Here is a 14,920-nt window from a genome sequence, read left to right on the forward strand (position 1 = left end):
TAATCCAATTGTACAATAATAGTCTTGTTGCAACAGTAATATCATTGTAATGTGTCGAATCCCAGCTCTTGCTGCAATTTTCTTTCTGTAAGTAGGGACGGTACAGAAGCCAAAGCACAACTATTATCCTGGATGGCCATAGGACACGGTCAAATTGGTGTTACTGATTAGACAATTCCATCCATTCCGTGGATGGTACAATGGTTAGCATTGCTGCCTCACAGCGCCAGGGACCAGGGTTCAATTCCAGCCTTGGGTGACTGTGTGCAAAGTTTGCACATTCTCCACATGTCTGCGTGGGTTTTCTCTGGGTGTTCTGGTTTCCTCCCACACTCCGAAGATGTGCAGGTTAGGTGGATTGGCCATGCTAAATTGCCCCTTCTTGTCCAAAGATGCTAAGGGGAATTAGTGGGGTAAATGTGTGGGATTACAGGGACAGGGTGCGGGAGAGGGCCTGGGTAAGGTACTCTGCCAGTGAGTCGGTGCAGACTCATTGAGTCGAATGGTTTCTTCTGCACGGTGAGGATTATATGATTCTTAATTGACGGATTTCAACAGTTCCTCTTTAAAGCAATGCTGCTTTTTCTCTAACCTGTTAGCCTTTTCCATTCACTTTTCTGGAATTGCAAAAGGGTGGAGACGTTTACGGTTATGGAAGGGGTTGACAGGCAAAATTGAGTTAAGGTTTCCTCTTAAACAAGTGGCCATGAATATCACGGATGTATCTAGGGGGAAGCTAGGTTAGCACATGATAAAATAAAAGACTATGCCAATGGGGGTAGATGGAGAGGGGTGAAAAGAGGCTTGTGTACAACATATAGATGTGGACTCCTATATAAATCGTAACCATTCAGCAAAATGACCTGTTCCTGTGTTGTATGTTTTATGAAATTGTGCACAACAAGAATTCAGAGGACTAGTGAAGAACTGATTTGATTTAGTCTGCTTCTGAATCTGTCCTGATGAGTGCAAGGCAAAAGCTTTGACAGCATGTCACAATGCTCACAATCTGCATCACCAATGATGATTGGTCAAGTATAAAACTCCTTCATTACACTACGTTAGCACAGAAGTCATACTATTAAACATAGAGCATGTGATCCGTTATTGTAGGATAAGGAATTACTTTTGTGTTTCATTTACTTAATGAGGAAGAACATTAGAGTTTGCACTGTAACATTCTTGGGTAAGTCAACTTTGATTGTATACCACACCCATATCAACCTTAGCACGTCCAGATGATCGAGAAAGCTGCTCTAATCTATCAGTAAAACACACGCACACACCTTAACCACAACAGAAGATCCTTATCCCACCTATCTTAACACTTACATTTCCAGCAACTGCCTTCCATGGGTGAGACTGATCACTTTCACCGGAATCTTGCTGCCATTCAGGCTGGCGGGATCTCAGAGTGCCGCTGACGGTGTATACCTGCCGCGGGTTTCTAGGCAGCCCTAGGGGTGCATTCAACGGCAAACCCTGTTGATGACATCAGGACCATAAAATGCCACCTGCCAGCTCCGTGAAACACATTGTGGAGAGGGAGATAAATCCCGTCCTAAGTGCCAAACTGGAGGAATGCTTTTGCTCCTGTGCCCACACGCGCCACTAACTAGCTCAGTTGGCTGGACAGTTGGTTAGTGATACAAGAGTGACGCCAGCAGCGCAGGTTGGGGTGGCATGGTTGAGGGGGGGCGGAGGGGGGGGGAGGTGCACAGTGGTCTGCACATTCTCCCCGTAGCTTTCCTCCAGGTGCTCCAGTTTCTTCCCACAGTCCGAAAGATGTGCTAGTTAGGTGCATTGGCCATGCTGAATTCTCCTTCAGTGTACCCGAACAGGCACCTGACTGTAGCGACTAGGGGAGTTTCACAGTAACTTTGATTTGATTTGATTTATTATTGTCACATGTATTCGCACACAGTGAAAAGTATTGTTTTTTGCTCGCTGTACAGCCAAAGCATGCCGTTCATAGAGAAGGAAACGAGAGAGTTCAGAATATGGTGTTACAGTCATAGCTTCAGTCATACTGATTGTTAAATACAGTCTTAACTTCATTGCAGTGTTAATGTACACCAATTTGCGACACCAGTAAATAAACTAAACTAAACTCAGTTCCCGTACCAGTTGAGGTTATTCATGAAGGTCCTGCCTTCTCAACCTTGCCCTTTGCCTGTGGTGTGGTGATCCCCAGGTTAAATCACCACCAGTCAGCTCGCTCCCCCTTTAAGAGGGATAGAAGCCTATGGTCATCTAAGGCTATGGTGACTTTACAACACCATTTTACACACACCAGTAGCTGGGATTAAACTATTCTAACTCAATCCAATTAGTAAACTGTAGAAATAGAATACCAGTGACTCAGCGGGCTCGTGTTAACATGGGAACCCAGGCTGCAGGGTGGTCATGGTTTCATTCCAGACAAATTATAATTCTACTTACATTTGTCAGACATTGAATAACCCAAAATTATGAAGCTAAGGATGGTTTCAGGGGAGGAAGGAAGGATACACTCTCTCTGGAGTGGCAGGGATTTATTACTAGATTATGAAGATATTAAGCATTATTTTTCTTTCCCCTTTTCCTCTTGTGTGTGTACTGATTCCTGTTTCAGTCTAAGCTCTACTGGCTTTCCCGAAAGGACACATTCAATGCAAAAACCTCAGTGGCCATTGTCAACACAGGATGTGACTATTGAAGGGACAGCACACCTCAACGTGCTCTCACCTCTGGCACGGTATTTGCATACCCTGGGATGGATTTTCAACTTCACCGAATGTAGAGTAGAATGTAGATACAGGCCATTCAGCCCCACTGGTCCATGCTGGTGCTCATGGTCTGCATGAACCACCTCCCACTCTCATTTCATTGAACCCTGTCCCCATGGCCTCCCACTCCCTTCTCCCTCATGTGTTCCTCCACTTAAAAGGAGAGACTCCTGGTCAGTAATGTTTGATGTGGGATGGTGCCCCCTCAAGCAATGGGCCTCTAGTGACAGACTAGTGAGCTGTCCCAGGAAAACCCTCGCTATGGGAACAGATGAAACTTTGCCTTGTGCACCACTAGGTGCGGGAAGTAAAACAACAAATTCTCAAATGGAAGTGTTAAACTTCACCTGAAATAGAAATGACAAATGAAAAAAAACAAGTCCAGACTTGTAGACTTTTTTGGGGAGTAGGGCACAGTCTTGAACACACATTCTGTATATAATGTCTATAGATTTTATATATTATGTCTATACATTTTGTGTATTCACACATCCTATATACCTGTATATGATGCAGGATGGCATGCTATATATTCACATATTCTGTATACAATAGTTAGCTATACACCCTATATAGTCACACATTCCATACACATCTATAGATTCCACGTATTCACACATTCTACATATAACATCTTAGAAAAGGAGTCTTTTTGAGACTGAGATTAAAATGCATTTCAGTGGTAGATTAGAGAAAGTATTCTCGATTATGCAGCCATGCTACAGCTGATCTGGGTGTGGTTATAATTAAAGTGTCTATTCAACAGTGTCACATAATGAATACTGTAATTCATTCTCATTGAGCAAATAAATAGCAAAGTAATTTAAAGATTATAAATCATACCCACATGCCATCCCCCCATGTCTAATAGTAAATATGAAGGTGTGACTTCAACATTGCGTATCACATTGAAGAAACATGATTCTTGACTTATCGACTGAACACTTACATTCATAGGATTACATTACATGGAATGTTCAGCGCTGAAACAGGTCAATTGACCCCATTCGAAGGGCCAAATGGCCTCCTTCTGTACTGCAGGGATTCTGTAATTGACTCATGAGGTGTTTATGGTCCACACAAGCCTTCTCCTATCCCTCCCCTTGTAGCCTAACCTATTCTTTTTATTATCATTTCCTTCGTGTGACTAACCCAGCTTCCCTTTAAATATATCAATGCTATGCCCCTCTGTTAATCCCGCATTCTCACCATTGCCGGGTAAGAAAGTTTCTCCTGAATTCCCTATTAGATTTATTAATAAACATCTTATAGTTACATTGGCTACTTCTGGTTTACCCAAATATCTCGGCACCTCCACAATCATACCATTTCATAATCTTCATTGATCTTTAGCAAGTCTCCGCTCTGAAGACAAGAGCCACAATCAGTTTGGCCTTTCCAGATAGTTCATCTGGCAGAGCAAAGCAGCCAGCATAATCAAGGACCCCACGCAGCGTGGGCATTCTTTCTTCTGCCTTCTTCCATCGGGAAGAAGATAAAAAAGTCTGAGGTCACGTACTGACCGACTCAAGAACAGCTTCTTCCCTGCTGCTGTCAGACTTTTTGAATGGACCTACCTCACACTAAGTTGATCTTTCTCTACACCCTAGCTATGACTGTAATACTACATTCTGCAGTGTCTCATTTCCTTCTCTATGAATGGTATGCTTTGTCTGTATAAGAAACAACACTTTTCGCTGTATCCCAATACATATGACAATAATAAATCAAATCAATGGGTACAGCCTTTTCCTATAACCTGTCTGACTCTCTATGAAGCAACCATCTTCTTAAAGCCCTCACCCTGCATTTTCAACAATAAATATTGAATTGATGAGCTTCTTCATCGCTTAGACTGAGGCCATTCCATCAACTCTGCCACTTCCCACTGAACCAAACACTGAATCAAACTTCCCCAAGGATCACCCCTCTGCCACCACCCACCCCGCCTTTCCCAGCCCTTCACAATTTCTCTCCTTTCTTTTCCCATGTCCTTTCTGAGCTCATCATGAGACCCAACCTCAAATTCCTCCACCCTATTCCTCTGCTGACCATCAAACCCCTTTCCTTCCTGAAATCAAAGCAAATTACTGCAGATGCTGGAATCTGAAACAAAACCTCAGCAGGTCTGGTAGCATCTGCGGACAGAGAATACTTCGAGCTTGGATGACTCTGCCAGCGTTTTCTGTTTTCCTTTCTTTCCTCCCTCTTTTGCTGTTTCCATGTTATGTGGGACCACTTAAACTGTACAGCATTAGAGGGGCTATATTAGTGCAAGTTGTTGTTCTTATGATATCTGCCACCCGACATGTTCCAACCAAACATCTACCATGCTCCCTCTTGCGTCCCGAGTTTTGGCAGACTGGCACAGTGGTTAGCACTGCTACCTCACAACCACAGGGACCCAAGTTCAATTGGGTGAGTTTTCACATTCTTCCCATGTCTGCGTGGGTTTCCTCCAGATGCTCCGGTTTCCTCCCACAGTCCAAGAATACGCAGGTTAGATGGAATGGCTGTGCTAAATTGGCCCTTTATGTCCAAAGACATGTTGCTTACATAGATTGATCATGGGAAATGTGTGGGGTTATGGGGATAGGGTGGGAGAGGGCTTGGGTAAGACATTCTGTCAGAGAGACGGTGCAGATCTGATGAGCCAAATGGCCTCTTCTGCACTGTAGGAATTCTATGATTAGAATTTGGACTCTGGCCGATCTCTTGATTTTTCTGTTCTGCGAGAAACCAAGGCAGCAAATCTGATCTCAAATTTCAAATTACAGGCAGAGAAGCTAAGAGACCCTCCCTAATGAATGGTGGAATGGGTGGGTGGGGTGGTGGGGGGAGGTGGGGGAAGCCTTATCAACATCACTGATAGCCAGTTCCAGATGCAAAGTCCAACAACATGTTAACCAGCTCCTGTCCAGCCTCTTGGGAGGCAATGGCAGTACAAAGAAACTCACACGGGGATTGAGCCCCCAAGGCTAAAAGCAAACAAGGGGGAACTAGTAAGTACATGAAGGAGAAAGGAATGGAAAAAATATTGTTACAGTGAGATCATATGCGATGGAAAGACATTTGCGTGGATCATAAATACTTGCATGGACCAGTTAAGCTGAATGGTCCGTACTTCCTCCCCTTTCATTTCAAGATTGCAACATCATGCATGTAGGGAGTAGGCTGACATTATGCAAAGAAATCCTGGTCAGACTCAGATTTACAGTCAGCTTGAAAGAAAAATGATAGAATGAGGCCATTCAGCCTGTGTTAGTTCCTTGCAAGAGCTATCCAGTTAAGCGTAGAAGGGGAAAATGACATACTGATACTGTTACTGACTTTGTAATCCCCAAACCCAGCTTAATGTTCTGAGGTATGGGTTCAAATCCTGCTACAGGAGTTTAAATTAATTTGGTTAATAACACAAAAAAAAGGAATGAAAGCTGGTGTCAGTATTAGTGAACCGGAAACCATCACCGATTGTCATAAAAACCTATCTGCTTCAAAAAATGTCCTTCAGGGAAGGAAACCTGCTATCCTTTCTTACTTTCATTGACTTGTAAGTCCAGATTTACAGCAATGTGATTGATTTAACAATCCTCAAAGGGGCAGTTAGGGATTGGCAACAGATGCTGACACTGCCCTGATGTCCAAGACAGAATAAAGTTAATCATAGATGTTTCCAGCATGGAAACAGGCCCTTCAGCCTAACTTGTCCATGCCACCCATTTTTTAAACCCCAAAGCTATTCCCAATTGCCCGCATTTGACCTATATCTCTCCACTGAGAACTTTGGACATTCCCCATAGTCCGGCAGGGATTTCCTTTCCAACCAACAGGTCGGACTAAATAGGCTGGAATTCTTTCCTCCAGAAGAGAGAAGGTTGAGGGATCATAGAGTGATAGAATCCCTTCAGTGCAGAAGGAAGCCATTCAGCCCATTGAGTCTGCACTGACCACAATTTCACCTATGTCTTATTCTGCAACCCTACATACTTACCCTGCTAATCCCACTGACACATGGGTCAGTATATCATGGCCAATCAACTTAACCCACATATCTTTGGACTATGGGAGAAAACCAGAACACTCAGAGGAAATCCACGCAGATTTAGGAGAACGTGCAAACTTCACACAGTCACTCGAATCGGAATTGAACCCGGATCCCTGGCGCTGTGAGGCAGCAGTGCTGACCACTGTGCCACTGGGCCATGATGAAGGTACTTGATAGGATAAACATAGAAGTGCTTCCACTTGTCAGGGTGTCAGAATCTAAATAAAAGACACCCAGACTGAATACATTAGAGAATTCAGGAGAAACCTCCCCAGCCAGCCAGAGATTTGAGTTTATTGCCACAGGGGATATTTACCACTGCCATGAAGTGGAAGCTAGACGAATATATTTTGATTTTATTCATTCATGGGACATGGGCGTTGCTGGCTAGCCAGCATTTATTGCTCATCCCCAGTTGCCCGAGGGCAGTTGAGCGTCAATCACATTGCTGTGGCTCTGGAGGGCTAAAACGTTTTTAAAAATGTGTGGATCAGGTTAAAAGGAGAGGAGTGGAACCTAAACACTGGATAAATCATATAGGCTGAATGGCAGGGTGCTGTGCAATTCTACACATAGATTCAGTTTCCTTTCGAAAGCTCACACTGAAGAACATTCCAGATTGTAACAACTCACAGCTTCTGATAAAAAAAACTCCTTATCTTTCCCCTTGCTTTGGATGAGAGAAGATGGAGCAAAGGAAACAAGATAAAAACAGGAAATGCTCAGCAGGTCAGGCAGCATCTGTGCAGGGAGATACAGAGCTCACGTCAACAACCCCTCACTGGAACTGAAGAAGAGTCATCAACCTGATTAATTTGGTTACTCTCTCTTATCACAGATGCTGGCTGACCAGCTGACTATTTCCAGCATTTTCTTTCTGGATTTCAGATCTTCTGATCCTAATCTTTGACTGATTAATCTGCGGCATAGCAAAGAGAACAATATTTAACTCGAAAATATAAAAGGACAAAATATGTTGATGCATTTACATGACGGATGCATGACGGCAACGCAAACATAGAATCCCTCCATGCAGAAGAAGACCATTTGGCCCATCAAGCTTGCACTGACAACAATCCCACCCACGCCTATATCCCCATAACCCCACATATTTACCCTACTAATCCCCCTGACACTAAGGGGCAATTTTGCACAGTCAATGCACTTAACATCTTTGGAGCGTGGAAGGAAATCAGAGCACCCAGAGGAAACCCACGCAGACATGATGATAATATGCAAACTCCATATAGATGGGTTTTCACGATGATTGATGGTGGTTTCTGGGTCACTAATACTGACACCAGCTTTCATTCCAGATTTTTCTATATTGTTAACTAAATTAATTTAAACTCCTGTAGCAGGGTTTGATCCCATACCTCAGAACATTAAACTGGATTTGGGATTTACCAAGTCTGTAACGCTATGAGAATGTCATTTTGCCCTCCTATACTTAACTGCTCTTGCAAGGAACCAACACAGGCATGGCAAGCTGAATAGCCTCGATCTATCTTTTTGTGTGGAGGTCAGAACCGAATCCGGATCTCTGGCACTGTGAGGCAGCTGTGCTAACCGCTGTGCCACCCCCAGAGCCCGCATGTTCCCTGTCAGATCAAATTACCGTAAAGTCGAAGATGCCAGGGTTTAAGCCAAGCTCCTCCAGTGAAAGCATCAACAAAGGGTAAAATATGAACCAGCACAAAGTCCCCCTAGAGTTTGTTTGAACTTTTATACACTTCCCCTTTACGTTTGACAGCTCTTTTTGCGAGGTGATCTCTGACTCTTGAGTGTTCATTCTGGTAGTTACCCAGGAGACTGCTCAACTGGGGAAGCTCCCTTGGAGTAACAGGGGCAGGTGAGGGCTGAAAGGCATGGGCAGGAGAGACAGATCTCCCTGTGCGGTGGAAACACATTGCCAACTGCGAGAGACCATGCCTGAGCCCACATGCTGTGCGCTCATCTGGCGAGGTCCTGATCTGTGGCAGTGACATGAGAAGGGGACAATAAAATGCACACAATCGCCAAGGAACACTGCTTTTGAAAACACTGCAATTTCACGTGCACTAACCTCCCCAAATGCTGGAACCCATTTAGCTAAAGCTACATAAGGGGAAAAAAATAAACACACACATTCTCAGGCAAGAGAGATCAGAGCAGCGCCTTCATTAGAGAAAGTGAAAGTAGCATTGCAAGATATACACTAGCCCCACAAGATCATTTGCAAAGACTATAAAAATCACACAGTGGGGAGCTCGCTATTTGCCCAAGAGGATACACTTTTCCCAATAATCCCATCTCTGCTATAAGCAGGGTATTTTTGCTTTTAGGAAAAAAAGGTTACATTACAGAACAACATCTTCCTCGTTGAAACTGCGCAGGGCGAGTTAATCAGTTACCTGGGGTTTCCAGAAGGAAGCTGGCTTCTTCATAGGGAGGAGATGTTGGTTATTAACTCCTGGACTTTAAAGGTTTTGAGCTCAAGGGCAACGCACATCGCTCGGCAGCAGTTGATAATACATGTCCTGAGCACTCCACTTCTCGCTCTGATTCTCTCACTCTCTCTGACTGTGTCACACTCACACAGTCAGACAGACCGTGGCTGTGAACACACTCTAACCCACCCCCTCACACATGTGATTTCCCGGCAGCTCTGCACTTTCTAGCTGTTGCTCTGAAACAGGGTCACTCTCTCTCTCTCCAGTATGAGTTGCTTGAGGGGTAGGGGGAGATGATTCAGCTTACATATTGATCACAAATCTCCCGGGTCTACAACTAACGCAAGGCAATCCCCCATCTCTCCCATGGACACCCACAACCAGCCTGCCCACTTCCCCCAAACAATACAATGCCAAATGCACTCCCACATCCTCAAACACAGTGTCCGATTTCTTCCCCAAATCTATCCCCCCCCCCCCCCCCCCACTTCCCTGAATTCAGTGTCCACTCCGACCCTCAACACAGTCACTGTTCAGGAAAGTTCACATCACGCCGCAAAATGAAGCTAACTGCCGAACCTACAAACCAGAAATTAAATTAAAAAAAACAGAAAATGCTGGAAAAAGTCAGCAGGTCTGGCAGAGAGAAGCGCAGATTGAGAAGAGCCACACTGATTCAGAGACTCATGGAGGTTTACAGCATGGAAATAGACCCTTTGGCCCAAATTATCCCTGCAGTCCATTTTTTTAACCACGAAGCTAGTCCCAATTGCTCACGTTGGGCTCATATCCCTCATACATATGGTACCCATGTAACTGTCTAAACGCTTTTTAAAAGACAAAATTGTACCCGCCTCTACTACTACCTCCACAGCTTGTTCCAGACGCTCACCACCCTCTGTGTGAAAAAATTGCCCCTCCCCATCCCAGACCCTTTTGTATCTCTCCCCTCTCACCTTAAACCTATGCCCTCGAGTTTTAGATTCCCCTATCTCTGGCAAAAGATATTGACTACCTAGCTGATCCATGCCCCTCATGATGTAATAGACTTCTGTAAGGTCACCCCTCAGCCTCCCAGGCGCCAGTTTATCCAGCCTGTCCTTATAAGTCTAATCATCAAGTCCCAGTAACATCCTAGTAGATCTTTTCTACACTCTTTCTAGTCTAGATTCAAAAGGCTTAACTCTGTTTCTTTCCCCGTGGGTACAGCCAAACCTGTTGGGGCAAATTTTCCTGTTCAGCCCGCCACTTGCGGGGGTGGGGGCTCCTGAAGGTTGGGGGTGTGAGGGGGACCGTGAAAAGGTTCGTTGACCTCAGGCAGGTTTTTCCAGTTTCGGGGTGAGCGCTGCCCGGAAATCCCGCTCGTTGAATTTTGAGATGGCAGAGTGGTTAGCATTGCTGCCTTACAGCTCCAGGGATCCGGGTTCGATTCCAGCCTCGGGTCACTGTCCGTGTAGAGCTTGTCCATTCTCCCCGTGTCCGCGTGGGATTCTTCCGGGTGCTTTGGTTACCTTCCACAGTCAAAACATGTAGAGGTTAGGTAGATTGGCCATGCTAAAATTCCCGTTAGTGTCCAAAGATGTGTAGACTTAGGGGCATTGTGGAATCATAGAATCCCTACAGTGCAGAAGGAGGCCATTTGGTCCACTGAGTCTGCACGAACAATGACCCCATCCAGGCCCTATCCGTGTAATCCCATATATTTACATTGCTAATCCCCCTGACACTAATGGGCAATTTATCTCCTGCCATAACCCTTGATTGTCTTGCTGATTTAAAAATCTGTCTGAATTTAAGAACATAAGAACATAAGAAATAGGAGCAGGAGTAGGCCATCTAGCCCTTCGAGCCTGCCCCGCCATTCAATAAGATCATGGCTGATCTGTTGTGGCTCAGTTCCACTTTCCCGCCCTCTCCCCATAACCCTTAATCCCCTCTCTTATCAAGAACCCATCAACCCGCTTCTTAAAAATATTTAGCGAGGCAGCCTCCACCACTTCAACGGGCAGAGAATTCCAGAGATTCACCACCCTTTGAGTGAAGAAGTTCCTCCTCAACTCCGTTCTAAACCGCCTCCCCTTTATCTTGAGGCTGTGCCCCCTAGTCCTACTGTCTTTTTTGAGCGGGAAGAGTCTCTCCACCTCTATCCTATCCATCCCATTCATCATCTTATACGTCTCAATGAGATCTCCCCTCATTCTTCTAAACTCTAACGAGTACAAGGCTAGTTTATTCAGCCTCTCCTCATAGTTCAATCCCCTCAACTCCGGTATCAGCCTAGTAAACCTCCTCTGCACTCCTTCCAGGGCCAAAATATCCTTGCGCAGGTGCGGCGCCCAAAACTGCACACAGTACTCCAGCTGCGGCCTCACCAATGCCCTATACAGCTGCAGCAAGACCTCCCTACTTTTATATTCAATCCCCCTCGCTATGAAGGCCAGCATCCCATTCGCCTTCCTGACCACCTGCTGCACCTGCAAGCTGGGTTTTTGCGACTCATGCACAAGGACCCCGAGGTCCCTCTGCACCGTCGCCTGCTGCAGTTTTTCGCCACGTAAGTAATAGTCCTTCCTACCATTCTTCCTACCAAAGTGGACCACCTCACACTTGCCAACATTAAATTCCATTTGCCATTTCCTGGCCCATTCGCCCAGCCTATCTAGATCCTTCTGCAGACTCTCCACACCCTCCGCACAATTTGCCTTTCCCCCAATCTTGGTGTCATCAGCAAATTTCGACACCCTGCACTCGGTTCCCTCCTCCAGATCATCAGCCTCCAAAACAGTATCCATTGCAGCATTTGACAGCAGTCAATGGCTAACTGGGTGAACCTGATGTGTTTAGCTCCAACCAGTTTACCATATATTCAGAATTACTTAGTATGGCCTAACACAAACAAGTACAGCTTTGAAAATGAATGCACTCCCGGGGATTTGGTGAGTGGGGGATCTTAAAGTAAATCTTGTTCTTGAAAAATCTGGTCTAGTCTATAAATGGTGACGACTTAAACTAGTAAGATCCTGAGGGGTCGTGACAGGGTCAACATGCTTCCTCTTGTAGAAGAATCTTTACGAGAGGTTGCTGTTTAAAAATAAGGGCTCACCAATTTCGGGCAGTGATGAGGAAAATTTTTTTCTCTCAGAGGGTCATGAGTCTTTGGAATTCTCTTTCCCAGAAGGCAGTGGAAGCAGAGCCTTGGAATACCAAGTGATCTGGATACCAAGTCTCCTTAATTAATGAAGTTTCCATTGCAATATTCAGTGCAGTCCTAATCAAGTTTTCAGTGCAATTCCCAGAAAAATTAAGTGGAGTTGACAGAGCAGTGTTCAGTGCAGCTTCCAATGCAGTGCTTAATATACAGCACAGTTTAGTTTTCAGTGCAGACCTCAAGGTATTCGTATTCCAATCAATGCTATACAGTACAACCCCCAATACAGTATTCTGTCAATGCTTAGTATAGTAACCAATAACATGTTGAGTACACTCCCCATACAATGTCAATTTAGAGTTCCCATTACAATAATCCATTCCTGTCCTCCGACAGTGCTCGCCGCAGCATAAAATGTTCCCTAAGAAGTCTCACAACACCAGGTTAAAGTCCAACAAGTTTGTTTGGAATTACGAGCTTTCGGACTGCTGCTCCTTCATCAGTTAAGTGGGTCCAACAGGCTTATTTGGAATCACGAGCTTTTGGAGCGCTGCTCCTTCATCAGGTGAATGGGACCCACTCACCTGATGAAGGAGCAGCACTCCGAAGGCTCGTGATTCCCAGTAAGCCTGTTGGATTTAACTTGATGTTGTGAGACTTCTTACTGTGCCCACCCCAGTCCAATTTTGGCACTTCTACACCAATAAAATGTTCAATAAGTTCCAGCAGCGTATCCAGTTGTAATTCTTTCCCAGGATAGAGGTAGCGTAAAGACAGTGCTGTCATTAACATAATAAATACCCAGTCTATTTGTGTCCAAAGGTTGATGAAATTCCTATTAAAACTTCAGTTTATTATGTGATGTATTCAATAGCAATGTCCCCTGTGAACTTTCAAAGTTATGATGTGGAAATGCTGGCGTTGGACTGGGGTAAACACAGTAAGAAGTCTGACAACGCCAGGTTTAAGTCCAACTGATTTATTTGACAGTAAACTCACAAGCTTTCGAGGTTAAACTCTTCGTCAGGTGAATCCTCGAAAGCTTGTGAGTTTACTATCAAATAAATTGGTTGGACTTAAACCTGGTGTTGTCAGACTTCTTACCGAACTTTCAAAGTTCCCATTTTGTCTCCCGGTGCAGCATTGAGCTTCATTTCTGTTATAGTATTCAGTAGAGTTTGGCATGGTCTGAACACCACCTAGGACAATGCCAGGGCAATTCTAAAATAGCCACAAGCACCTAAAATAGAAGCAGCATACCCTCAACGTGGTTCTTCATTTCAGAATCGTTGCTGTGTTATCGGTATGATTCACTGCAATTATTAAATATTGTTTTTCCACCTACATGTCAATGGCGCCACTGATTTAATTATTGGGACATACTGTGACACAAGAATCTGATTGTAGTTGTAAAAAAAAATTAAAAATTAACTCACAAACCAGTTTGACTTGTACACACTTATTGTTGTTCACATTCAAAACAGACTTAACTTAGTGTTCTCTGTTGTCTTTTACAGCAATTTAATTGGATGTATGGATAGCTGTAGTACTTGCTTTGCTTGTAATGTCCCATGTTACGTGGAATGCTATATGAGCAATAAGGGTAAAAATTCAATTTAGATTGAACTAGTGGTGGGAACAGTACTCCCAGCTCATTGAACTAAGTTGAGGCTGTATTCCCCTGCTAGAACATCAAGGTTTCTCCACATTAAACATTTATTAGGTGATTACCCATGATGTGCCATGCGGTCATTCGAGAACAAATAGCATTTTCAGGATAGCACGCATAGATGACTGGGATCAAGATTTATTAGCAGGTGAGAAGAGATAATCTGCCTCCCTCTGTTCAGTCTCCTCAGTTGGTCACAGCAAAGGTTTCTTTTTTCTGAGAATATGCCTTTTCTAAATTTGAATATACTTAACCAGTTAACACATCAGCAATAAAGGGCCAACCTAACAAAGTTTTCTTCAAGCAAAGAAAGAGAAAATTTATAAACTACTAAGCCACATAGGAAAAACAAACATCATATTAAGATTCCAGTCCACACACACACACACACACACACACACACACACACACGCACACACGCACACACACGCACACACACACACACACACACACACACACACACGTGCCAGAAATAAAGGAAGTTAGAGTCTAATAAAGAAGGTATATTTAATAAAATATTTGGTTAAGTGTCCATTAATTGTCCTAGATTGTAAACGTTGCAATACTGTGGCTGATTTAGGTAAGCTGGTTTTTTGGATATGGTCAAGTTTAGATGACGTTGCAATTATGAAGATATTTTGTTCTCTGGTGGTTTTTCAGGTGGAGTTGGCTTCTCGCACCAGGTGGCACTCCTAATGCAAAAGAGAGAGAGGGAGGGAGAGAGGCTGTCAGCCAGTTTCTTCTGCTGACATGACATCACCTGTGTCACGTGCAATCTCTCCCTACAGTCTTGCCTTGAAATACTTTGCCCATTGTGTACTTCCATGAGTTTTTGTTTGGGTCTGTCTGGGGCACCCA

At 44.3% G+C, this 14,920-nt stretch overlaps 1 protein-coding gene across 1 annotated transcript in view; it reads right to left on the minus strand.

The window, feature by feature from the left end:
* LOC145356950 (uncharacterized) overlaps positions 1-9,438 on the minus strand; it is a 61,487-nt gene extending 52,049 nt beyond the window's left edge. Inside the window, exon 1 of the mRNA XM_080209963.1 lies at positions 9,207-9,438. Within this exon, the coding sequence (XP_080066089.1) occupies positions 9,207-9,239 (33 nt within the window). The 5' untranslated portion in view covers positions 9,240-9,438. The remainder of the gene's footprint in view (positions 1-9,206) is intronic.
* Between the last annotated feature and the right edge of the window lie 5,482 nt (positions 9,439-14,920).

This window comes from Carcharhinus amblyrhynchos, chromosome 22, assembly GCF_965287045.1.
Source record: "Carcharhinus amblyrhynchos chromosome 22, sCarAmb.v2.hapA, whole genome shotgun sequence".
Taxonomy (NCBI): Eukaryota; Metazoa; Chordata; class Chondrichthyes; order Carcharhiniformes; family Carcharhinidae; genus Carcharhinus; species Carcharhinus amblyrhynchos.